Below are 26,603 nucleotides of genomic sequence, written 5' to 3'. Positions count from 1 at the left end.
ACTGTCACCAGCTGTCACATCACGCCGTGACTTATTTTGAGTTTTTTGCTGTTTTCCTGTGTGTAGTGTTTTAGTTCTTGTCTTGCGCTCCTATTTTGGTGGCTTTTTCTTTTTTGTTTGTATTTTCCTGTAGCAGTTTCTTGTCTTCCTTTGAGCGATATTTCCTGCATCTTCTTTGTTTTAGCAATCAAGAATATTTCAGTTGTTTTTATCCTCCTTTGTGGGGACTTTGTTGATAGTCATTGTGGATGCCGTCATTGCTCCACAGCAAGTGTTTGCTGTCCTCCAGCATTCTGTTTTTGTTTACTCTGTAGCCAGTTCAGTTTTAGTCTCGTTCTGCATAGCCTTCCCTAAGCTTCAATGCCTTTTCTTAGGGGCACTCACCTTTTTGTTTATTTTTGGTTTAAGCATTAGACACCTTTTTACCTGCACGCTGCCTCCCGCTGTTTCCGACATCTACAAAGCAATTAGCTACCGGCTGCCACCTACTGATATGGAAGAGTATTACACGGTTACTCTGCCGAACTCTAAACAGCACAGACAGTCAACAACACATAATTGGCAGACTAATTACTGGTTTGCAAAAAATATTTTTAACCCAAATAGGTGAAATTAGATGATCTAGTGTGCCGTGGCACAGTGGTTGAAAAACACTGCTTTTGTATTTTATACGTAAGTAGTAAAACCAAAAGTCGCATCTTAAGTGCACAGGAAGCCAGCGCAGCTGAGCCAGTATAGGTATATATGTATATAAAGGTATATACAGTATAGGAGTAATATGATCAAACTTTCTTGTTCTTGTCAAACGTCTATCAGCCGCATTTTGTACCAACTGTAATCTTTTAATGCTAAACATTGGGAGGTCCGAAAATAATATGTTACAGTAATCGAGACGAAAAAAGGCAGTTTTAGTAACACTCTTGATGTGTGACTCAAACGAGAGAGTTGGGTCGAAGATAATACCCAGATTCTTTACCGAGTCGCCTTGTGTAATTGGTTGTCAAATGTTAAGGTGGTATTATTAAATAGTTGTCGGTGTCTAGCAGGATCGATAATCAGCATTTCCCTTTTCTTAGCGTTGAGTTGCAAAAAGTTAGCTGACATTGTTTAATTTCATTAAGACATCCCTCCAGGTGACTATAATCCGGCGTGTTGGTAGAGTTGGGTGTCATCAGCATAACATTGAAAGCTAACACCGTATTTGCATATGATGTCACCTGGCGGCAGCATGTAGATGCAGAAGAGTGCAGGGCCAAGAACCGAACCCTGGGGAACTCCACACTTTACCTTAACATAGTCCGAGGTCACATTGTTATGGGAGACGCACTGCATCCTGTCAGTAAGATAGGAGTTAAACCAAGACAAGGCTAAGTCTGACACACCAATACGTGTTTTGATACGCTTTAATAAAATATTATGATCGATGGTATCGAAAGCAGCGCTAAGATCAAGAAGCAGCAACATGGATGACGCATCAGCATCCATGGTTAGCAATAGATCATTAGTCATTTTTGTGACGGCTGTCTCTGTAGATTGATTGCATCTGATCATGGTTTCTTAAAGTTAATTGTATGTGTAATATGTAGGGATGTCCGATAATATCGGACTGCTGATATTATCGGCCGATAAATGCTTTAAAATGTAATATCGGAAATTATCGGTATCTGTTTCAAAAAGTTAAATTCATGACTTTAAAACGTCGCTGTGTACACGGACTTAGGGAGAAATACAGAGCGCCAAAAAACCTTAACGGCACTTCTTTGCGTGCCGTTCCAATCACATAATATCTACGGCTTTTCACACACACAAGTGAATGCAAAGCATACTTGGTCAACAGCCATACAGGTCACACTGAGGGTGGCCGTATAAACAACTGTAACTCTGTTACAAATATGCGCCACACTGTGAACCCACACCAAACAAGAATGACAAACACATTTCGGGAGAACATCCGCACCGTAACACAACATAAACACAACAGAACAAATACCCAGAACCCCTTGCAGCACTAACTCTTCCGGGACACTACAATATACACCCCCCGCTACCCCCCACCTCAACCCCGCCCACCTCAACCTCCTCATGCTCTCAGGGAGAGCATGTCCCAAATTCCAAGCTACTGTTTTGAGGCATGTTAAAAAAAAAATAATGCACTTTGTGACTTCAATAATAAATATGGCAGTGCCATGTTGGCATTTGTTTTCCATAACTTGAGTTGATTTATTTTGGAAAACCTTGTTACATTGTTTAATGCATCCAGCGGGGCATCACAACAAAAATAGGCATAATAGAGTGTTAATTCCACGACTGTATATATCGGTATTGGTTGATATCGGAATCGGTAATTAAGAGTTGGACAATATGGGAATATTGGATATCGGCAAAAAAGCCATTATCGGACATCTCTTTTGATTGATTGATTATTAGTAGGGGGCAGCACGGTGACAGAGGGGTTAGTGCGTCTGCCTCACAATACGAAAGTCCTGAGTACTCTTGGGTTCAATCCCGGGCTCGGGATCTTTCTGTGTGGAGTTTGCATGTCCTCCCCGTGACTGCGTGGGTTCCCTCTGGGTACTCCGGCTTCCTCCCACCTCCAAAGACATGCACCTGGGGATAAGTTGATTGGCAACACTAAATTGGCCCTAGTGTGTGGATGTGAGTGTGAATGTTGTCTGTCTATCTGTGTTGGCCTTGCTATGAGGTGGCGACTATTGTCCAGGGTGTACACCACCTTCCACCCGATTGTAGCTGAGATAGGCTCCAGCGACCCCAAAGGGAATAAGCAGTAGAAAACGGATGGATGGATGGATGGATGGATTATTAGTAGGTTGCACAGTGAAGTTTTTGATTGATTGAGACTTTTATTAGTAGGTTGCACAGTGAAGTACATATTCCGTACAAATGACCACTAAATGGTAACACTCGAATAAGTTTTTCAACTTGTTTAAGTCGGGGTTGATTCATGATACATTTGTGTTTTCCTCTATTTTGTCGTTAATGTAATTTTTTTTAAGGATTTAGTCAGGTAAGTATATGCTTTGCCTTGTCTATTGTTCCTCGTACTAATGCATTTCCTGTTCAAAAACTATCAAATGTTTTACTCAATGTGCCCCAAGTTTATGTCATTTAAGGACAAGTGAACGTGTTCCGGGAGTTCTTTTTCCCAGAAAGTTGAAAAACGTGACCTGTGTTTTTTTTGTGTTTTTTTTTCAATCGAAACGTGACTGTGTCGAAACGCGGTGCGTCACGTGACGTCACCACGGCCGTCCAATCACGTGTGGTCGCTCGCGTCATCTGGAGAATTCCTGTGGGCGGAGAAGCGATTCCGGTTCCGGGTGTTTTCATACCAGTAGGTGTCGTTCGCTTTTCCGATTATGTTCTTTTATTGGAAACTTTTCTCGACCATCGACGGATTATAGTAGGTTTTTTTTTTTTTTTTTTTAAAGTCTGACGAGTGAGTAAAGAAGCGAACATGACGACCCGCTCGGAGAGAGAGAAGGCCCAGAAGCTGAATGAGCAGCACCAGGCCATCCTGTCCAAAATGCTCCGAGAGGAAGACAACAAGTACTGTGCCGACTGCGAGGCGAAAGGTACACACTTAAGATTGTCGAAAAATGTGTTGTTTTAAAACAATATTCTGTCTTTTTACCTCCACTTTCCTATACGTGTCAAAACCCCATTGAATTATCTGTGTTAGCTTAACAAGCCAACTCCAATGTGTGGAACTAGCGTAGTCAGCTGACACCGCAAGAGTGCCCTCAAGCTAAGTGGCTAACTAGCAAGCTAACGCCTTACAGCTATATGACAGCATGTCGTCTTTCCCAACTTCCTGTATTCAAAGCACATGTCCAGCTGTTCCCTTCGTCCATCCGTCCATCCATTTTCTACCGCTTGTCCCTTTTTGGGGTCGCGGGGGGTGCTGGAGCCTATCTCAGCTGCATCCAGGCGGAAGTCGGGGTACACCCTGGACAAGTCGCCACCCCATCACAGGGCCAACACAGATAGACGACATTCACACACTACGTGTTCTACAAAATGGTGTAATTTGATTGATTGAGACTTTTATTAGTAGGTTGCACAGTGAAGTACATATTCCGTACAATTGACCACTAAATGGTAACACCCGAATAAGTTTTTCAACTTGTTTAAGTCGGGGTCCACTTAAAGGGGAACATTATCACAATTTCAGAAGGGTTAAAACCATTAAAAATCAGTCCCAGTGGCTTATTTTATTTCCATCCATCCATCCATTTTCTACCGCTTATTCCCTTTTGGAGTCACGGGGGCTTATTTTATTTTTCGAAGTTTTTTTCAAAATTTTACCCATCACGCAATATCCGTAAAAAAAAGCTTCAAAGTGCCTGATTTTAACCATCGTTATATACACCTGTCCATTTTCCTGTGACGTCACATAGTGATGCCAACACAAACAAACATGGCGCATAGAACAGCAAGCTATAGCGACATTAGCTCGGATTCAGACTCGGATTTCAGCGGCTTAAGCGATTCAACAGATTACGCATGTATTGAAACGGATGGTTGTAGTGTGGTGGCAGGTAGCGAAAAGGAAATTGAAGAAGAAACTGAAGCTATTGAGCCATATCGGTTTGAACCGTATGCAAGCGAAACCGACACGACAGCCAGCGACACGGGAGAAAGCGAGGACGAATTCGGCGATCGCCTTATAACCAACGATTGGTATGTGTTTGTTTGACATTAAAGGAAACTAACAACTATGAACTAGGTTTACAGCATATGAAATACATTTGGCAACAACATGCACTTTGAGAGTGCAGACAGCCCAATTTTCATCAATTAATATATTCTGTAGACATACCCTCATCCACGCTCTTTTCCTGAAAGCTGATCTGTCCAGTTTTGGAGTTGATGTCAGCAGGCCAGGGAAGCTAGGGTCGATATTCTTCTCTTGATCATCTTCGGTGGCATAAGGGACGGTGTGAGCCAAGACATCCAGGGGGTTTAGCTCGCTCGTCTGCGGGAACAAACTGCCACCATTGCTTGCCGTGCTACCGAGGTCCTTCGTCCCTGAATTGCTCACACACTCCGGCAGATTCAATGGGGGTCTGGCGGCAGATTTCTTTGACTTTATCGTTGGAAATGCATCTGCTTTGAGTGTCGCAGGATATCCACACATTCTTGCCATCTCTGTCATAGCATAGCTTTTGTCGGTAAAGTGTGCGGAACAAACGTCCAATTTCTTGCCACTTTCGCATCTTTGGGCCACTGGTGCAACTTGAATCCGTCCCTGTTCGTGTTGTTACACCCTCCGACAACACACCGACGAGGCATGATGTCTCCAAGGTACGGAAAACAGTCGAAAAAAACGGAAAATAACAGAGCTGATTTGACTCGGTGTTTAGAAAATGGCGGATTGCTTCCCGATGTGACGTCACGTTGTGACGTCATCGCTCCGAGAGCGAATAATAGAAAGGCGTTTAATTCGCCAAAATTCACCCATTTAGAGTTCGGAAATCGGTTAAAAAAATATATGGTCTTTTTTTCTGCAACATCAAGGTATATATTGACGCTTACATAGGTCTGGTGATAATGTTCCGCTTTAAATTGATTCATGATACATATATATACTATCATCATAATACAGAAGAAGTCATGCATAGTCATACTTTAGCGTGGTCTGATCCACCAACGGGTCATCTTTTTTTTTTTTTTTTTACCAGGTCCGAGATGGGCGTCCTGGAACCTGGGGGTGTTTATCTGCATCCGATGTGCCGGCATCCATAGGAACCTTGGTGTACATATATCCCGAGTGAAATCGGTGAACTTGGACCAGTGGACCTCAGATCAAATTCAGGTATTGTTTCTTCCAAATAATTTTGTATTTTACTTTGATATATCTTGTATATATCACTCTCTTCGCGTGGCGAAGTTGGGAGAGTGGCCGTGCCAGCAATCTGAGAGTTACTGGTTCAATCCCAACCTTCTACCATCCTAGTCACGTCCGTTGTGTCCTTGAGCAAGACACTTCACCCTTGCTCCTGATAGGCCTGGTTAGCGCCGTGCATGGCAGCTCCCACCATCATTGTGTGAATGTGGGTGTGTGAATGGGTGAATGTGGAAATAGTGTCAAAGCGCTTTGAGTTCCTTAAAGAAAAGGTAGAAAAGCGCTATACAAGTACAACCCATTTACCATTTACCATCTTAGGGCAGTGTTTTTCAACCACTAGTGTGCCGTGGGAGATTATCTAATTTCACCCTATTTGGGTTAAAAATATTTTTTGCAAACCAGTACGGTAATTATAGTCTGCCAATTATGTGTTGTTGTTGAGTGTCTGTGCCGTCTAGAGCTCGGCAGAGTAACCGTGTAATACTCTTCCATATCAGTAGGTGGCAGCCGGTAGCTAATTGCTTTGTAGATGTCGGAAACAGCGGGAGGCATCGTGCAGGTAAAAAGGCGTCTAATGCTTAAACCAAAAATGAAAGTGAGTGCCCCTAAGTAAAGGCATTGAAGCTTAGGGAAGGGTATGCAGAACGAGACTAAAACTGAACTGGCTACAAGGTATACAAAAACAGAATGCTGGAGGACAGCAAAGACTTACTGTGGAGCAAAGACGGCGTCCACAAAGTACATCCGAACATGACATGACAATCAACAATGTCTCCGCAAATAAGGATAAAAACAACTGAAATATTCTTGATTGCTAAAACAAAGTAGATGCGGGAAATATCGCTCAAAGGAAAATACTGGGGAAAAAAAGAAAAAGCCATCAAAATAGGAGCGCAAGACAAGAACTAACACACAGGAAAACAGCAAAAAACTCAAAATAAGTCACGGCGTGATGTGACAGTACACCTACTTTGAGACAAGAGCTATATTGATGCATGGTTGGTTATGGTTTAAAGTCATATCCAACAATTGCGACAACGACTTTTTACTGTCAACTGAGTTTAGTTGTTTAATGATTTCTGCTGGTGGTGTGCCTCTGGATTTTTTTAACGCAAAAAATGTGCCTTGGCTCAAAAAAGGTTGAAAAACACTGTCTTAGGGAGTTGTGCCTCATATTGTAAGAACTGTCTCACACTTTTCAAGTTTAGTTAAATTACAATTGAGGCTATTGTTACACTTAAATGCACACAAACACATCAAGGGGACCTATTATGCAAAACCAATTTTCTTACCAAATGGTACCTGTTCATGTGTATTTGGGACCGAAAATTTCAAATCAAACCATGGAGGCATAGCGGACATACAGTCATGGTCAAAAGTTTACATACACTTGTGAAGGACATAATGTCATGGCTGTCTTGAGTTTCCAATAATTTCTACAACTCCCTTTGTTTTGTGATAGAGTGATTGGAGCACATACTTGTTTGTCACAAAAAACATTCATGAAATTTGGTTCTTTTATTAATTTATTATGGGTCCACTGAAAATGTGACCAAATCTGCTGGGTCAAAAGTATACATACAGCAACATACATTGTCAATTTTGGTGATGTAGAAAAGTTACAATCAAATCAAATTAGCTCCATGGCATGGGCTCTTAACTTCATGTGAGTGATTATTATTGATGACACCTGTTGACTTCTCTGAGACCATTTAAATAGGGCTCATGTGATGTAGTCATTAGACTCGGTTACAAACGCGACAATGGGAAAGTCAAAAGCACTCAACACACATCTGAAAAAATGAATCAACGACCTGAACAAGTCAGGAAAGTCACTTGGAGCCATTTCAAAGCAGCTTAAGGTCCCAAGAGCAACTGTCCACCAAAAAGCAGGTCTGCAATGAATTGGAAGCTGCTGTAACGTGTCAGTGTCCACAGTCGAGCGTGTTTTGCATCGCCATGGACTGAGAGGCTACCATGCAAGAAGGAAGCCCTTGCTCCAGAAGCAACACCTTAAGGCTAGTCTAAAGTTTGCTTCTGATCACATGGACAAAGATAAGATCTTCTGGAGGAAAGTTCTGTGGTCAGATGAAACAAAAATTGAGCTGTTTGGCCACAATATCCAGCAATATGTTTGGAGGAGAAAAGGTGAGGCCTTTAATCCCAGGAACACCATTCCTACCGTTAAGCATGGTGATGCTAGTATTATGCTCTGGGCCTGTTTTGCTGCCAATGGAACTGGTGCTTTACAGAGACTAAATGGGACAATGGAAAAAAGAGGATTACCTCCAAATTCTTCAGCACAACCGAAAATCATCAAGTTGGGTCTTGGGCGCAGTTGGGTGTTCCAACAGGACAATGACCCCAAACACATGTCAAAAGTGGTAAAAGATTGGCTAAATCAGGCTAGAATTAAGGTTTTAGAATGGCCTTACCACAGTCCTGACTTAAACCCCATTGAAAACATGTGGACAATGCTGAAGAAACAAGTCCATGTCAGAAAACCAACACATTTAGCTGAACTGCACCAATTTTGTCAAGCGGAGTGGTCAAAAATTCAACCAGAAGCTTGCCAGAAGCTTGCGGATGGCTACCAAAAGCGCCTAAACTTGAAACTTGCTGAGGGACATGTAACCAAATATTAACATTGCTGTATGTATACTTTTGACCCAGCAGATTTGGTCACATTTTCAGTAGACCTATAATAAATTCATAAAAGAACCAAACTTCATGAAAGTTTTTTGTGATCAACAAGTATGTGCTCCAATCACTCTATCACAAAAAAATAAGAGTTGTAGAAATGATTGGAAACTTAAGACAGCCATGACATTATGTTCTTTACAAGTGTATGTAAACTTTTGACCACGACTGTATGTATAAAACACTCTTGCCTCCCTTTATATTTTCTCCAAACAAGCTGTTAGTAATTTACCCAATTTGTGACATTTTTCTTAAGTTGGTTGCATTTTATATTTGATATTAATGTTGTATTATTTTTATGTTTAAAAACAAAAGAAGCAGCAGGTAAATCTACTGTTAAAATGTTGGTTAATGTACTTCTGTTGAAATTGTTTTGATAGTGACAGCAGAAAAGGTTTCCTTTTGTTAATCCAACCGAAAGTGTTGTTTGTACTTTATTCTAATGAGATGTGAATGAATTGGCCATAGATTGTTTACTTGCTTGTTTGTATTCATAATTCATTTATACCTCATTCCCTTACAAGAATATAGGAAACTTCCCTTGCAATGTCCAGTATTCAGTATTTATTTCACAGTCACACTGGTTGATTTTTGTTTGCTATAAAGTTACTGAATCAATTTCAACTCACTGAATAGTTTCGGATACAATCGTTCTAAAAAAAAATGAGATCGTATCTGAATTGTATTGGCAACCACAAATATCGAATCAAATAGAATCCGTTGCTGAATCGATTTAAACTCCCTAAATTGTTTTGTATTCTATCGGTCTAAATAAACTAATACCGTCCCCTAATCGTATCTACAACCTCAAATTATCATTTAAATCAAATCGGTAAAATCAATTGTTGCACCCCTAATAATAGGCTGATGTTACTAATGGAGAAAAAAGTCACAAATGGGGAAAATTCCAAACAGCTTGTTTGGAGGAAGTATGATGAAAGGCAAGATTGTTTTATAAATACAGTATCTCCGCCATGCCTCCTTGGTTTGATTTAAAATTTTCGGGAATTATGCACATCCCAAACACAGGTATTAATAGGTAATAAAATGTTGGCTTTACGTAAAAGGACCCTTTTTAAGTGAATCATTTATACATGCATTCACCATGAAAGTACACACCTCTACATACTCTTCCTGGCCAAAAAAGGTCAAACACACTAATATTTTATTGGGCTGCTTTTAGCTTTTAAATATACTTTCACCGTTGCATCATTTCCACAAGCTTCTGTCACAGCGTTTATCTCTGTTCAAGTTGCATTAAAATGTCACCAAAATCTTGTATTTATGACTTGTGTTGTATAGATGTGCAGGTGTTCTCCAGCACATCCCCTGAGAATCCCAATTGGGTTCAGGTTTGGACTCTGTGGCAGTGCCTCGAAGTAATAATGTATCATGCTCTCTGAGCCTTCACAATTTCAGCACAATTGTCATCTTAGAAAATATGTGTGCGCCATCAGGAAAGAAAAAAATAATTGATTGCATAATATGGTCATTCAGTATATTCAGTTAGTCAGATGACTTCCATCCTTGGGCACAGCACCATGTTTAACCTTGGCCTGAACAACTGCAGCCTATTTGCTTACTTAAGTGTAGGTTTTGAAATTTTTTGGCCAGGCAGTGTATTTGTGAATGTTTAAATGTCTTTATTCATTGGTGTTCTGTTTCCCTAGAGTATACAGGATATGGGAAACACTAGGGCCAGGCAACGTTATGAAGCCAACCTTCCAGAGAACTTCAGAAGACCTCAAACAGACCAGTATCCTTCAATGTCTCCAAATACCTGACCTTTTCACTCTGTATGTAAACCCCTTAGCTATAAAATTCAAAGGACAACAAATCAAGAATAAAAAGACAGCCAATGATAATGATAAACAAAGTGTGTGGGAACTTTTTCAGCACGGGTGTCTTAAAAGCTACACTTCAAAATCCATATCCGGTAGGTTTCTGCTTCTAAGTAATCAGTCTATTGCACTTTCCTAGCCTTTACTGCCACACCTTTATGCACTCTTGGAAATTATTTCTCGTCATAGCAATTTTGATGTCATCAAAATGGGGTGAGTTGGGTGTTTCTCCTGCATGACGATGTTCTTCTCGACCAGGAACTCGTTGATGCTGAAGGCATTGCCGGCAGGAGCGTTGTCATGATAAATAAGTCATGAGTTGTCCTACACTGAACAATGCAAATGCCACAGGATCTCTTTGTAGACATGCTGTTTTTTTTGTCTGGCAAGAACTCGCCTTAGATAGAGAATGTGATCAACATCTTGTCTTCTCCATAACTATGTTTAAAATTCTTCAGACAAATGGTTGTTTTCAGACATGTCACACCAGGAAGCTACGACAGCTATGACGAAGGCTGAAGTGTCAGCCGAAACAATTCTTACACAAAAAGATTTGTCTGAACACAATAATTTTAAACATAGTCTTGGAACTTTTCTGACACACCTTATATTGATACCTTACTTTATCAATTCTATGGTGGATTGATTGTTTTGCTGTAATTTTCTATTTACACAAACATTTAAAAGACCTTATAGTGTGCTACTATGAATTTCTACCCAGCAAGCTAGGTCCCGAGCTCACTTTGTTTCGAGGGCTGTGTGGCCTTAACCTTTGGTTCACCCCACTTACCCGACAGAGAAATCAGACCCCACTTGATTGACGTGAATGTGCTAAACCAAGTGTCAAGGGCTAAAACAAACAAGGGGCAAGGAAGAGAATTCAAATTGATAAGCAGTATTAATAGTGTTACTGAATTTTTCGGACTATAAGTCGCACTGCTAAGTAAGCCGCACCCACTAAAATGTTTTTTTTTTCATATATTAGTCGCAGGTATATACAGGTATGTTGTGAAATTAGATATTTACATAGAACGATTTAGTAAATGTTAATTTACATACTCAATTGTTTCCAAACGGTGTCTAACGCGGCAGAAAAGTCATGATGTCTTTATTCGTCCTTTGAAATGAAAAATATTTTCTCCTATTTAAGTAAATACAAAATGTTTATCAGGATTCTTTTTCCTTTAACTTTGTAAAGCCTTTAAGTTTGAACAGTTTCTTAAAGTGTATCTTTAGATTCCTTTGCTTAATGTAGCTGTTTGCAAAGAAAAATTCATAGATTAGCCACACTTTTGTTAAAACTGCAGGGGTTCAAAACTTGGGAAAAAAGTAGCGGCCTGTAGTTTGGAAAATATGGTATCTGATGGTGTTTTATGAGCTTTCTTAATGCTGCTGTATTGCACCTCTTGATTGTGTACCTTTTTATCATGTGTACTGACTGAATTTGCCTTAATTGTGACCTCAGAGCAGTTGAATTCTTCATCAGGGATAAATATGAGAAGAAGAAATACTACAGTAAGAATGTGACCAACGGAGGCAGTGTATGTTGAGCTTTATTCTTGTACCTTTTTACCATTCATCGCTCAATAATGATCAGTGCCTCTGATTTCTGGATTAATTTGATCTGTGTTTTCCTAAGCCGAAAGAGTGCAATAAGAAAGAGAAAGAGACAGAGCGAGGGAGCAAGGTGTCATCTTACACAAAGGTGAGTCACCATGTACTGTACACATTCACACGTTCTCCTCGGCTTTCATCAGTGATGTTTTGCCTCCACTAATCAACTTTGTCTGTTCACCTTTTATATTAAGAAGAGTGAAGAGTCTAGGCCAGCCCCCAAAATCAGCCCAGTTAAGACACCAGAACCTTCTGTGAACCTACTAGGACTTGGTGAGTCTCCATGGAACATCGATATATAGGTCATGGATTTATCGCTTGAAAAATGATGCATTGTTATGAGTGTTTATTGTTTAAGCTTGTGAGACGGATATCTTGAAAGTGTTAGGGACCTCATTATGAGGTAGAGCGTTGATATAGCAGTGTGCGATGCACTCACCTGCCACATAAAGGGGCTGTTTGAAACTTACAATTACATTTTTCAAACCAAAAAATATAACTGAAACCCCACCGGCTAGTTTGTTACCATTAGTGTTTTAACGGAACATATATATTTTCAATTGTCCGTCCATATGTTTCACTTACTAATTATATTGGATAAAAATTGCTCATTAGTTTGAGAATTTTTTTTGGCATTAAGGATTTCCACTGTCCCACCAGGGAACGCGTGCATAAACGCAAAAGTAGTCCGATCAGAAGCAGCTAACAATTTGCTAAGTTGCTAACTACACACAAATAATATATATACATGCATATATGTCTATATATATATATATGTGTGTGAGTGTGAGTGTGAGTGTGAGTGTGAGTGTGAGTGTGAGTGTGAGTGTGTGTGTGTGTGTGTGTGTGTGTGTGTGTTATATAAATATATGTATGTATATGTGTGTGTGTTATATAAATATGTGTGTAATTTATATGTATATATATATATATATATATATATATATATACATATTTGTATATAATGCATATATGCTTAAAACACTGACATTTTCTAATCACATTTATGTCATAAATGTGTGTGTGGTAAGGCTCACTTGTCAATTTACTGTTTTATGTATTATATATGCATCATCCTAAGAGTATTTTCTTATCTCAATATTGTGAAGTATATAATGGAAATTATGAAAATTACCCAGCGATAGAGTTCATGTTGTTCCTGTGCAGTTTGAAACGTTAAACGCTGATAGCGATACCTTTGTCAGCTATGTAAATAGTAGACAACAATGAACTCAACAAAAAAGAGAAACATGACACTAAACAAACACTTGTAATGGTGTAGGATATCTAGTATTTTTTAAAGAAACATTTTAGGCACGTTTGTGTTCTACAATTCTTAAGTGAAAATAGTTTTTTGCTTGTTTTTTAAGCAAGAATGCAATTGTTATGGTTCTGTGTACCACTTTTTAAAAATGGAAACACAATATAAAATGTGCGGAATGTTTGCTGTGAAGTTTCACACACTGCAAACTATAATGCAATAATAATGACTGAAGACTTGATGACAGGTGTTGGTTTTAATAAGGTGTGTTCCCTTCCACCTTTGTAAAAGTCACACTATGGAGCATACCTTTCTCTCTCTCTCTGTCTCTGTCTCTGTCTCTGTCTTTCTTTCTTTCTTTTTGTGTGTTGGGGGTGATGATCCCTTCCCTTGGGGAAACCTAAAAGCCATATTGTCTATAAAGACACTAGTATATTGTGCATTTCATGTTATACTCTGTATATCCACCAGCAGGCAGCTGCAACATAACATTTAGCTTATAATGAAAAGTTAAATCTTCCTCCAGCTGTTCTGCACGAAAAATGTTATACCAGTGAATCGGAGAGGATTTTGTCGGCAGGAAGTTTAAGTTGCTGACTCAGTGTCTGACGCTTGTTGCTGACTTGTAACTTTTAAGTGTTTCAATGTAGCAAACAACACTAGGTTACTTTAATCACACACAAATAACAGACCTATTTTTCTTAGGACCCTATTCTTATGTGTTTAAATGAAAATAGTTGCACAGATTCTGGTCGCATTCTCCCCCGTTATGTAGGTCTGTCACTGTGTACCTTCATCCAAGATACGCACTCTGGGTGGAGGCATATTGGACAACCTGGGACTTACGGACGTTCATCAGCACAATTTTCATGAATTAAAGAGAGAACGTGTTGGTTGCCATTGTTTTCTTTTTGTCAATGTGTACATCATTGGTGGTGGTAGTCATTTTTATTTATTTTTTTTAATAATCCTGCTTCCTCACAAGTGTCTGGGTTGGTAGAACACATGATAAAAAAATTGTTATGATGGACGATCCATTAAATTATTTTTCATGTATTGACATATAAACGTGATTTTCCAAAACTTTTACTGAATTGTATTGCAAGTGCCTGACAGGGCTCACCAACTTAGTGTGTTTCATTCTTAAAAGTTAAAATGTATATTGTTTTGTTTTCGTGATAGATGCACCGGCAGCTGCACCAAGCAACAATGGCATAATGAGCACAAGCCAGAACAATAACGATCTGGATATATTTGGTCCTATGGTGTCCAACCCACTACCCTCTTCCACGCCAGCTGCTTCGTTTTCTCAGGTAGAGCCAAACATGAACTCTATGGTCCAAAATATTGTGAACTGTCCACACTTATTGCATACAATCAGTTTATCAACACAATCAATGTGTGGCGGGAGTGATGTAATTGTCACATTTTCACAATTGGCCTTGACTCGGTAAGAAAAAACATGAACAGCAAAAATAATACGAGGAAACTACCTTTTTCTGTTGCTTTTTTTTCATAGTTTTTTTTACTGCCCAAGACAGAGCTGTCTGTAAGTGCTTTTAGATGGAGCGAGGTGGCCCGAACAGCATCCTCTGCCTGTTGAAAAGACCTTCTTTCATGTCAGTCTCCTTAAGTTGTCACTAGATTTGTTTCTAGTAGCTTTTTAGCAAAGATACTATCAGGCTCTAATTCCTAAACACTGATCCCTTCTGCTTTGTCTTTTTATTCACTGGCAGACCGGGTGCATTATAATGTGTTTTCGAGTGAGGGTGAATATGTAGCACCAAATCTATTTATGGCCGGCCGCCACAAATAAATGAATGTATGAGAAATACCTCTTAACCATAGGGCAGGGGTCCATTGCTGGGCCGCAAATATCTGCCAAAAATATCTTTCTCAGCTGTGGTCCGTATGGGCCACAGCCTTACTTAGTTGTATTACACTTCTCTACCACTTGTGGCAGTAATAACAATATCAAACAAACTGAAGAAGTCTGGCACTAAAATCATTGAAGTTTCTTACGTGCAAAAATTATGACTAAAGTGGTGAAGCTGTATTTTCATTTGCAATATATTTGTAATGACAGGTTAGTTAAGAAACATTCATTATTCCATCCATCCACCCATCCATTTTCTACTGCTTGTCCCCTCCCCCCAGGGAGGGTGGAGCCTACACCGGCTGCACAGGGGCCGAAGGCAGGGTACACCCTGGACAAGTCGCCACCTCATCACAGAGCCAATACATATAGACTGACAAGCATTCACATTCACACACGAGGGCCAATTTAGTGTTGCCAATCACCCTATTTTAAATGAGTTTATTTGAGCACAAAATAATTTTGTATACCTTTTATTTTTCATCAGTTATTTATGAGTCCCTTCTAATGCAATATATTTGGTTAATACTTATTGGTCTAAAAAGCTTGACCCTATCTTAGTGTTTGTGTAAATAAATACTAATCTTTGTTTTAAACACATGGTTTTCCACTATTTGACAGGGTTATAAACTGTAAGTAGGTTAGATATAATAATTGAATACCATTAAAATTACTAATTTAGTGTTAATATTTGAGTGGGACCCTCTGTAGTGGGAACGTTGGGCCCAAGATCAAAAAAAGTTTAAAGAACCCCTACATTACACTAGTTGTCATTCTACTCTACAGTTTTTGTCATTTTTGATTCATTGGAAGCCTTGATCGTCAATTGATAGTTATGCTCTATCAGTTTACCCTCGGCATCGATGGGGCTCAGAGTGATGGTTTTCATCCACCTAGGCAAGCTCCAGCACCGTGGCAGGAACTCCCACACAAGTCCAAGCAGCAGCAGTAGGTGGAGGGTCAGGACAGGGTGACCTCGACCTGTTTAGTGACGGCAGCAGCAACACATCTAAGACTGAAGACAGTGCAAAGAAGCCGCTGTCCAAGGACTCTATTTTGTCGCTGTATGGAACCAACAACATGTCGCAGCAGGCTCCTGCTGGTAAGACAAATTTCCCATACCATTGTATAAAATATTACAACAAGGTCAAGCTACTGTCGTCCCGCACTACGTCACGCTTCAAATCTCATGGCTTCACATTGCAGATATAATAAAAACAAACTTACTTTCGTAAACTTTTTGTAAAGCATATTCTACATGCTTTAATTAAGTGTTAAAATATGTTTTATGTGTATTACATGTATTACAGTGCTGTATTCGCTTTCTTTCTATTCATTATGTTGTGGCAATGTGAACATATTCACCAAGCAGAGTTCCGTTTCCGGGTTAAGGGTTACACTGCTAACAATAGGCGGCCAATTTTGTTTTGTACTCTATCTTCACCGCGACAATCTCTAGTTAACTTTTGGCAGAACAACTTTTTGATGCACTTTGTCATCACCTCCTGCCTCATCAAAACATCTCCACAATGGTGAGCTTTTAATGCAGGTTGTGTCTGAAAAATTTAATCATGCGAGGGCCATTCTGAATTTTTTATCTTTTTTGTAAAAATGCCTAAAACAATTTGTCAGCTTTGGTGACAGTGTATCATTGTTCATTTTAATATTTCAGCCTTTTCTTATTACATCATATCTTTTTTTCTTATTTGTACTCGTTTTTTCAGAGCTGCGAGCCACAAATGGCCCCCAGGCCACACTTTCGACACCCATGCTATAATGTTGAACGACAACTGCTGGAAATAGCATCGAACATTCGGCAGAGCACTTGAATGATCTAGCTGAAACTGCTGTAAACTATCAGCTATCAGCAGATGCCTGGCCAAGGTGGAGATCAGGGCGGGGCAATATGGACCAACACTGATATTCCGGTGTGTTTAGGCCGAATGATGATATGCAATTTATACCGGTATCTTAAACACAACGTTTAAAGTGCTTAATGTTGCCAAAGTGTTTTTTGGCTAGATAACCAGTGTTGAGAGTACTCAAATTATTTTTGTTGTACAAAGTAACGTACATGTCGTACGTTAGTTAACCATTACTATGTCAAAGCAGTTTTCATTAATTTTGCTCATTAACGTTAGGTTTATAGCCTCAAGCTTGTACGGGGGCATAACTGTAGCTTCTACTTGCTCACTGCGGTGAGGGCCACTGGCTGTTCAGTTTGAAACTACTCTTTATAGACACCCAGCTGCTATACTAGGGCTAGGGGGAACAGCGCACGTTCTCTGGGGAGAAGCACTTTCATGCCGAGGAGTAGCTAAACATTTGACACAGCGTGCATGCAGCAGAGAGGAGCCATTGCTAGCAGCTGTGCAAAGTCGCTAACAGAACTGAACAACAAACAGATGAGATTAGTGATAAAGTGGCTACAAGGAGAGATGTAGGTTCTCAAGAAAATGGGTGTATGTTTAAATAAAGCTGTAGTCACTTACCAATAACCAAATGCAGTCGGTGACCAAAACATTGCATCACTTGGGTGTCGAGAAGTCTGCACTGGAGCCGCCAAATTCTTTTTGAAAAGTTTGTTGTGTTGTCATTGTGCGTCAAAGAAGCCTACGTAAAAACATAAGGGGTAGGATTGAGCCAAAGAAAATGCCCTGTGCTGCGCCCATTAGCCGCAGAGAAAAGCAAATGATACCGGTTGGTATTGTCTCAAATATATATATATCCCTTTCTAAAATATAACGGTATTAACTGTAACACCGGTATACTGCCCGGCCCTAGTGGAGATTAACTTTTTTGATGCACTTCATCTTCTATATCCATAACACATAACACACGCAAAGCTAGAATGGATTGCTAACATTACAGCTAATGGTCGTAACTATGGCAACTTTGTGCAAAACAATTTACATCATTGGTTTCATCCCTCAAAGCCCAGTTCTAACTTAGAGGAATTACGCAGGATGTGATGGAAGTATTTTCACGTAGTGGTCGTGCTGGAAGCCTTGACGACCTTGGAGGGTTCTCCGGCCTATCTGAAAATACAGTACTGTAATCTACTATAGAACAAACACTCACTTGGAAGAAACGAGTGTAAAAGTGACATTCATGTTTAGAGGGCTCTCATAATGGTAACAAGTGTATTTAAAGGTTGTAAACAGTATTTTATGCTCTAAATATGAAAATATTCGATTTATTAATAATAATCCTACTTTGCGGAAATCCTTACATCGTGGTCATGTTCGGTCCCAATTACCTGCGACAAACAAGGGAGGGCTGTATTTTTATGTTATTTAAATTCCAGATCAAAACCGGGGTAAAAGTACCTTACATAAAACCCATCCTTTGAATACATGACGTGGCTTTAATTTGGGTTTGTGGATTATTTGGGCACCTTTCAATTATGAAAGGTGGTTGGTAAACGCAAAACAGGTCTATAGATTTATGTTTTAATTACGTAAACATTTTTATTTTGCAAGAAAAAAATATATATTACTGAACAATTTATTTCCCATGAATGCATCAGACTAAATTCAAGTTTAATTAAAAAGTATAAAAATGGTTTTACATTAATGTAAAACATTTTTGTTTGTTTTTTTTTATAACAGGGAGGGTGTGAGGCTCTAAATAAAATTCTGCTCAGGGCCCAAATTTTGCTCGGGACAGCCCTGAGTGGTTAGCAAATGTAACTGTCATGGAGCAATCCCAATAAAGTCGCATGTACAGTATGTGTGCATGTCGGTATTTGTCCTCCACCCATGACACACCAACAACCAGACAGCAACCAAATTACTGTATTTTTTGCTATAAACCAAGAAATGTAATCCCCGCAGATTTATGATACATTCGGTTTAGCTCCTCACCGTCTTTAGGCTGTATCCATTTGAACACTCTGCATTCACACAAAAACAGGCTGTCAGGCACATTTTTTCCAATCAGAAGCCCGAAAAAGTAGCCACAGATGACCTTGTGGGTATTATACTGCCTCTCTTCATCAATATAGTGAGATCTCAGACGTACCATGACGAGTACGTTATTTTCTACATCAGTGCACACTTTCACAGAGCCCAGAAAACATGAATATTTTTTAATGACCTGTGCGGGTTATAAGTCTGCCGCTACACAAAACGATAAGTTAACGTCAGAAGATAATGTTGCACATTTCTTGACACGCAAACCAAAAAGCACAGTTTTACTCCCACTTTGGACAGAGGTTTCCAAAGCAGTTTTTAATGAAAAAATCTTATGTTTGCATGTGCAAACATAAGAGTTGTTGTTTTTGTTTTTCGATATCAATGTTCCATTGGACCTGGTATAATCCTTAGCTACAGCTGCTACTTCTGAGAACTAGTCAACTCGTGGACTCCACGCAGAGCCACCAACTCTTCAATTTCTGCAAGAGACTCACGCAAATGGTCTGACTGAAGTTAAAAATCTCCCGGATCGTTATGTTCCATGTTTATATAAAATACTGTCGCATCTTCACGGACGTTGGTGGTGGATCAATCATCTGAAAGCACACCAAAATAACATCCGCAAACTTCTTCTTAACATGCAGCCGTCTTCTCTCGCTCACTCCCCAACCCCAATCCCTAATTAAAGGTCAGCCTGTACTCACGGCCTCAAAGACAATTGGAAATTATAGAACTATGATACCGAGTACACAAAGTATTCAGAACCCTTTACATTTTTCACTCTTAGTTTCATTGCTGCCATTTGCTAAAATCAAAACAGTTCATTTTATTTCTCATTAATGTACACTCAGCACCCCATATTGACAGAAAAAAACAGAAATGTAGAATGTTTTGCAAATGTATTTACAAATAAAAACTTAATATCACATGGTCATAAGTATTCAGACCCTTTTCTGAGATTAACTCACATGCTGTCCATTTCTTCTGATTCACCTTGAAATTGTTCAGCTCTTTCGTTGGAGTCCAGCTGTGTTTAATTAAACTGATTGGACTTGATTAGGAAAGGCACACACCTGCCTATATAAGACTTTACAGCTCACAGTGCATGTCAGAGCAAATGAGAATCATGAGGTCGAAGTAACTGGCCAAAGAGCTCAGAGACAGAATTGTGGCAAAGCACTGATCTGGCTAATGTTGCAAAATAATTTCTGCAACACTCAAGGTTTCTAAGAGCACAGTGGTCTCCATAATCCTTAAATGGAAGAAGTTTACGACGACCACAACTCCTCCTAAACCTGGCTATCCAGCCAAACTGAGCAGTCGTGGGAGACGAGCCTTGGTGAGAGAGGTAAAGAAGAACCCAAAGATCACTGTGGCTGAGCTCCAGAGATGCAGTAGGGAGATGAGAGAAAGTTCCACAAAGTCAACTATCACTGCAGCCCTCCACCAGTCAGGGCTTTTTTGGCAGAGTGGCCCGACAGAAGCCTCTCTGTGCAAGACATACGAAAGCCCACATAGAGTTTGCCGAAAACACATGAAGGACTCCCAGACTATGGGAAAAAGATTCTCTGGTCTGATGAGACCAAGATTGAACTTGTTAGCGTTAATTATAAGCTGTATGTGCGGAGAAAACCAGGCTTTGCTCATCATCCTGCCTAATACAATCCCAACAGTGAAACACGATAGTAGCAGCATCATGCTACGGGGGTGTTTTTCAGCTGCAGGGACAGGACAACTGGTTGCAAATGAAGGAAAGATGAATGCGGCCAAGACTATGACCCAAAGCACACAACTAAAATAAAAAAGGAGTGGCTTCGGAACAACTCTGCGACCATTCTTGACTGGCCCAGCCAAAGCCCTGACCTAAACTCAATTAAGCATCTCTGGAGAGACCAACATTTACCATCCAACCTGATAAAACATGAGAGAATCTGCAAGGAAGAATGGCAGAGGATCCCCAAATCCAGGTGTGAATAACTTGTTGCATCATTCCCAAGAAGACTCGTGGATGTACTAGCTCTAAAGGGTGTTTCTCTCTGAATACTTATGACCATGTGATATTTCAGGGTTTTTTTATTACATTTGCAAAAAATTCTAACTTTTGTTTTTTTCTGTCAAGATGGGGTGCTGAGTGTACATTAATGAGAAATGAATGAAAACATTTTTGATTTTAGCAAATGGCTGCAATGAAACAGAGTCAATTTAAAGGGGTCTAAACACTTTCCGTACTCACTGTAGCTGTTTTTTTTCATTTTATATTTATTATAGACTATTTTTTTCCTCTTCTCGGTAGCTCTACCGTTGAGTTTCATGTAAATATCCTGTATTTTAATTTTCATTACAAAACAAATAATTTCTAGTATAAAAAGTTAGTTTGTTAGCTAAAAAGCTAAAGCCAGAATGAGCAAGTTGATGTTTATGATTTTGTACATTCTAAATAGGAATGCCTGGTTCGTCTCAGTACATTAATATTAATATGTATTCCCTATTGTCTGTCTTTCACGTTTCCTCCCATCAGCCGGCATGTTCATGGGCCCCTCTCAGATGCAGTTTCCTGTCCAGACTTCTGCCGGTTATCAGGCCTTCCCTGGCATGGGCACAGCCATGCCGCCTACAACCGTCATGGGCGCCATGATGGCACAGAGCGGTGCGGCCATGATGGGGCCTAGTCCGGGTATGATGGTTGGAATGACGGTGCCCAACGGTTTCATGGGAAACGCCCCCGGTAGCGGCGTGATGGGCATGGCTCCCAGAATGATGGCGCCACATGGCGGTGCAATGCCTGCAGGCATGGTGCCTGCTCAGGGCATGTACGCCATCCAGCATGGTCAACAAGCTCAGTGGAACATGGCCCAGGTATCACACAGAGAAATGCCTATAATCCTTCAAAATTGCTACTTCAAGTAGGTATTCCTACTCCCTTCTTGTATCGACAAGAATATGTTTTTCCTTACTTATTACATGCTTTTTAGCCTGTAATGCACACAATTGTATGTCTGATAACACGATTTTACACAACTAGTACGGTAGTATCAAATGTTTTATTGTACAGGAAGTGGTTTGGGGTTTGGCTGCAGTGGAAATGTGGATCACTAGAAGGCAGACATAACGCTCTATATAGTTTACAGTCGTCCATCTTCACATTGTACTTCAAACAGAGGTTGAATATGTATCTATTGTTATGCACATTGTACATACTTTGGGCCTAAATTAAGCATTTTCAAGCATACAATGAATGGCTCAATGAACTAAAAAGATCAATACTACGGTAGTAGGGAGGCGTTCAGATTTTTCCTAGGAGTGCATCCATTTTGAAGGGCGAACGTCATCGTTCTTGATAGCGCTACACGTAATATTTCCGAACTATTCAGTGGAAAATAACATTGCACTGGCTGTGATACGATGGAGAAATACTGTGTCATTATATAAGAAGTCCCTTTGTCGTTACAAGGAGCAAACAGCCGTAATTAAATGCAAGGATCCTTACAAGATTGACAAGTCTGAGTTGGGCAGAGACGACATCTTCCTCAATGTCTCATACTTGGACTATGTGAACTAATTAATTGTTAAACCCAGCCCATTTTACACTTTGAAAGACTTTTAGATTTTTCAAAATTATAACCGTCTAGAAAGCTATGACGGCTTTGTTTGTGGATGGGTTTGTGATGTTTATGTTAATCTGTATAAACCCAGTGGACATTGTGTCGTCAAGCCAGGGTAGAGTAATGCACTCACAGAAATGATCCAACCCAAGTTTGACATCCTGCATAATCGTGGATAACCAATCTAATGTCATCTGAGCACATTGTGACTGTAAGGCAGGATTGAGAGAACATTGTTCTCATGTCACTTCACTTTTGTTTTATGTGGAGGCTACAGTCCGGATAAGAGAAGTGAGTACTATTTTCATCAATATGTTTTACCTGAAATAATCCGAACAAACACGACGTAGTCAGCACGTTACATCTCGATTGATGGCAGCAATCCATTCTCTCCTTCGCCATTAACTCTTCTGTGTGTCCAGAAATAAGTTTTGGAACGCAATACAAGTTATTAATATCTCTCCCACCTTGATTGTGGCAGGTGACAGTGGCACACGTCTTTGGCATCATGAATATTACGAGATAAAATATTGGCGACAATTAGCGTTTCACTAACTTCCGTCCTTCAATATGGATATCGGCAATGCATTGTGGGAAATGTGAAAAAATCTGAACCCCTCTATATATTGGCCACTAGATGAGAACAAACCAATTAGAGCGCACTGTTCAGTATCGTGGCTACTGATTGGCCCAGCCTCATGCAGCATCCAGTCCAAGTGGAAAAGTGACTGTGGGAGGGATTTCATAATATTAAACTGTATTTACTTTTTTATGCTCTAGCTTGCTATGACAATATTTGATTTATATTGATTTAGGGTTGTACGGTATTAGTATAGTACCGCAATACTAATGAATCATATTCGGCACTATACTGCCTCTAAAAACTACCGGTAACCCACCCGACGTGACGGTGTCTTGCAGACGAGCATGTTCGGCAGTGCACAATCACAGAGTACTTGCAAACAGACACAATGTGTAGACAGAAAAGGAAGAACGGACACATTTTGGCTTGATAACTAGACGTTATGACACTGAAACGGCCTCAGGAAGAGGTGCTTTAAGACATGGCTAACTAGCTAGCGTCTAATGGCTATCCATAGTCAGCAGTGTTGTAACTCGCTAACCTTGTCTCCATGGCAACAAATATTTATTTCAAGCATCAAGCCTGAAGAATGAGTGATAGCTAAAAAATGGTCTTTAAGTGACAAACGTCAAGACATAACAAGATGACACTGTGAACATTCTTTAACCATCAATTCGATATACTTGATTTTGAACACAGAACACATAAGTGGATGAAGGTCATACTTACTCAACAGCCATATATGTCACACTAAGGGTGGCCGTATGAACAACGCCAACACTGTCATAAACCTGTGCCATATAGTGAAACCATACTAAACACCAATGACAAACACATTTTGGGAGAATATTTGCACAGCAACACAACATAAACTACAGAACAAATTCCCAGAATTCCCTGCAGCACCAACTCTTCCGGGACGCTACAATATAAACAAACGCCATTGGCGGATCTACACCTAACATCCACTGTAATGATACCAAGTACAGGAGCGTATCTAGTCGATACTACTATGATCACATCGATATTTCTTAGCATCACAAAATCTTTATTTATTTATTTATTTATTTATTTATTTATGTTTATAAACTCAGGAAATATTTCCCTGGACACATGAGTACTTTTAACAATGTCTGATCCATGTCTGGTATCGGATTGATACCTAAATTTGTGGTATCATCCAAAACTAATGTAAAGTATCTATCAACAGAAAAATAAGTGATTATTACATTTTAACAGAAGTGTAGATAGAACATGTTAAAACTAAAAATAAGCAGCTATTAACAGTAAATGAACAAGTAGAGTAATAATTCATTTTCTACCACTTGTCCTTAATAATTTTGACAAAATAATAGAATGGAAAATGACACAATATGTTACTGCATATGTCAGCAGACTAAATTAGAAGCCTTTGTTTGCTTACTTACTATTAAAAGACAAGTTGTCTTGTATGTTCACTATTTTATTTTCAGGACAAACTTGCAATAAGAAACATATGTTTAATGTACCCTAAGATTTTTTTGTTAAAATAAAGCCAATAATGACATTTCTTGTGGTCCCCTTTATTTAGAAAAGTACCGAAATACATTTTTGTACTGGTACCAAAATATTGGTATCGGGACAACACTCTAATTAATAAATCCAACTTCATGGAAATTGACACAATTAACAACAATAAATAAGGGTTTACTGTAATTTATTATATTTATTTACAAAAAGTGAAAGTGGTGCACAGAAGCCCATATTAAGCAATGGGATTGCAGACCTCTTATATGTTATTATTCTGTACAATGAAGATATACTTTTAGGAGATGATAAAAGTTGATTGCTGTAGTTTAATTCTATGTTATTTTCCTGCACTGGTGTTGACTGTGATGTGTCTGCCATCCCCAGATGAGCCAGCAGATGTCAGGGTTGCATCTAAATGGTGCAGCAGGACACATGGCCTTCGGTCAGCCCCCATCAGCTATGGGGGGTTGGGCGGCCGCGCCAGGATCCGGCCAGACTCTGAGCACGCAGCTATGGAAGTGAGCTTTTTTGGTGACGGACGAACAGAGGGAAAGTGGCGGTTGCAGAACGTGCAAAACATTTGTGCTTCTCTGAGCCTCACTAGGAACTGTCTTTCCACCATGGACCAGCCTTCAAGAACATAAACATTTTATCTCTACTTCCCTTCTCCTTTTTCTCTGTCTCTCTTTCTCTCTATTGTGTGAGTGAACTGGGAGTCTTACCGCCTGGCAGTTTCTGCCTGTCGTATGGTTTTTGATCATCGCTTTTATTTTCCTTTTTTGGAAAACAAATACAAGGAGATAACTGTCCTAACAAAAATGATATTGACATATCAGAAAACGTGCAGGACCAGCTAGACGAGCTTTTATTGTATCACTGTATCATTATAAGATTAAAGGACATTTAAATAAATAGTATTTAACAGGAGAAGATTAGACTTATCCAGTCTGTCTGCGCTTCTCTCAAGTGTACAGCGCTGTATAACCTTTTAAAGTACCTGTGGTTCCCCTATAAAAAAAAATAAAGACATCATAAATAGCTTTGTACGTCATCTTTGTTGAGAACTTCAAAGGTCAAACTGAAAGAGTTATGTTATGTTCACAATAATAGCAGTGTGTTTTAAAAAGTTGAATAAACCAACATTCTTCAAATTGTATTTTAATGAACACAAATGCATCGGGGACACTACACATTCTATTTCAAAGCCAAAAAATTGATATATTACAACAAAAGTAATTGAATTTGATAATATTTTACAGAAAGTCAAGAAATATAAAACAAAAAAATAGCAGTGTTGACATCTTTCTTTACCAAACTCAAATGTACTGTATAAACTAAGAAAGGCTTGCGGATTCAACTTTCCTGAGAATCATTAACTAATATTTAATTGCCTAACCACAGTTTCTGATTACTTCACTGGCACATGGAGTCGACCAACTTCTGGCACCGGTCAACCGGTATTGCAGCCCAGGACAATTGTACTACGTTCGACAATTCCTCTGCATTTCTTGGTTTTGCGCCTCATGAACAGCAATTTCTATATCAGCCCACACGTTTTCAATGGGATTAAGGTCCTGGGATTGTGCTGGCCACTCCATTACTTGAATTCTGTTTGTCTGGAACCATGATTTTGCTCGCTTGCTAGTGTGTTTGGGGTCACTGTCCTGTTGAAACACCCATTTCAAGGGCATTTCCTCTTCAGCATACGGCAACATGACTTCTTCCAGTATTCGGATGTACTCAAACTGAGCCATGATCCTTGGTATGCGATAAATAGGACCAACACCATGGAACGAGAAACATCCCCATATCATGATGCTTGCACCACCATGCT

General features: G+C 39.6%; 1 protein-coding gene across 3 annotated transcripts; it reads left to right on the top strand.

The window, feature by feature from the left end:
* Positions 1-3,300: 3,300 nt before the first annotated feature.
* Positions 3,301-25,807, top strand: LOC133624605 (stromal membrane-associated protein 1-like). Of its 3 annotated transcripts, XM_061988312.2 has the most exons (11): positions 3,301-3,349; positions 3,447-3,590; positions 5,700-5,833; positions 10,237-10,322; positions 11,873-11,948; positions 12,047-12,112; positions 12,216-12,294; positions 14,465-14,595; positions 16,056-16,260; positions 21,594-21,931; positions 25,154-25,807. In XM_061988312.2, exons 2-11 carry the CDS (start codon positions 3,473-3,475, stop codon positions 25,289-25,291), a joined length of 1,371 nt encoding a protein of 456 aa, XP_061844296.1. In that variant the 5' UTR covers positions 3,301-3,349; positions 3,447-3,472; the 3' UTR covers positions 25,292-25,807. The 3 variants fall into 3 exon arrangements, with proteins under 3 accessions (XP_061844296.1, XP_061844297.1, XP_061844295.1); XM_061988313.2 differs by having other exon boundaries at positions 3,303-3,590; positions 12,219-12,294; XM_061988311.2 differs by having other exon boundaries at positions 3,303-3,590.
* Positions 25,808-26,603: the final 796 nt, after the last annotated feature.

This window comes from Nerophis lumbriciformis, linkage group LG27 (genome assembly GCF_033978685.3).
Source record: "Nerophis lumbriciformis linkage group LG27, RoL_Nlum_v2.1, whole genome shotgun sequence".
In the NCBI taxonomy this organism is placed as follows: Eukaryota; Metazoa; Chordata; class Actinopteri; order Syngnathiformes; family Syngnathidae; genus Nerophis; species Nerophis lumbriciformis.
This window is presented reverse-complemented; position numbering and strand designations above follow the sequence as displayed.

Excerpts from the sequence above, each read along its gene's own strand:
- LOC133624605 (XM_061988312.2), top strand. The coding sequence starts at position 3,473 with ATGACGACCCGCTCGGAGAGAGAGAAGGCCCAGAAGCTGAATGAGCAG. Across the intron at positions 5,834-10,236 it reads GGACCTCAGATCAAATTCAG|AGTATACAGGATATGGGAAA; the intron begins GTATTGTTTCTT and ends CTGTTTCCCTAG. Across the intron at positions 12,295-14,464 it reads TGTGAACCTACTAGGACTTG|ATGCACCGGCAGCTGCACCA; the intron begins GTGAGTCTCCAT and ends TTTTCGTGATAG.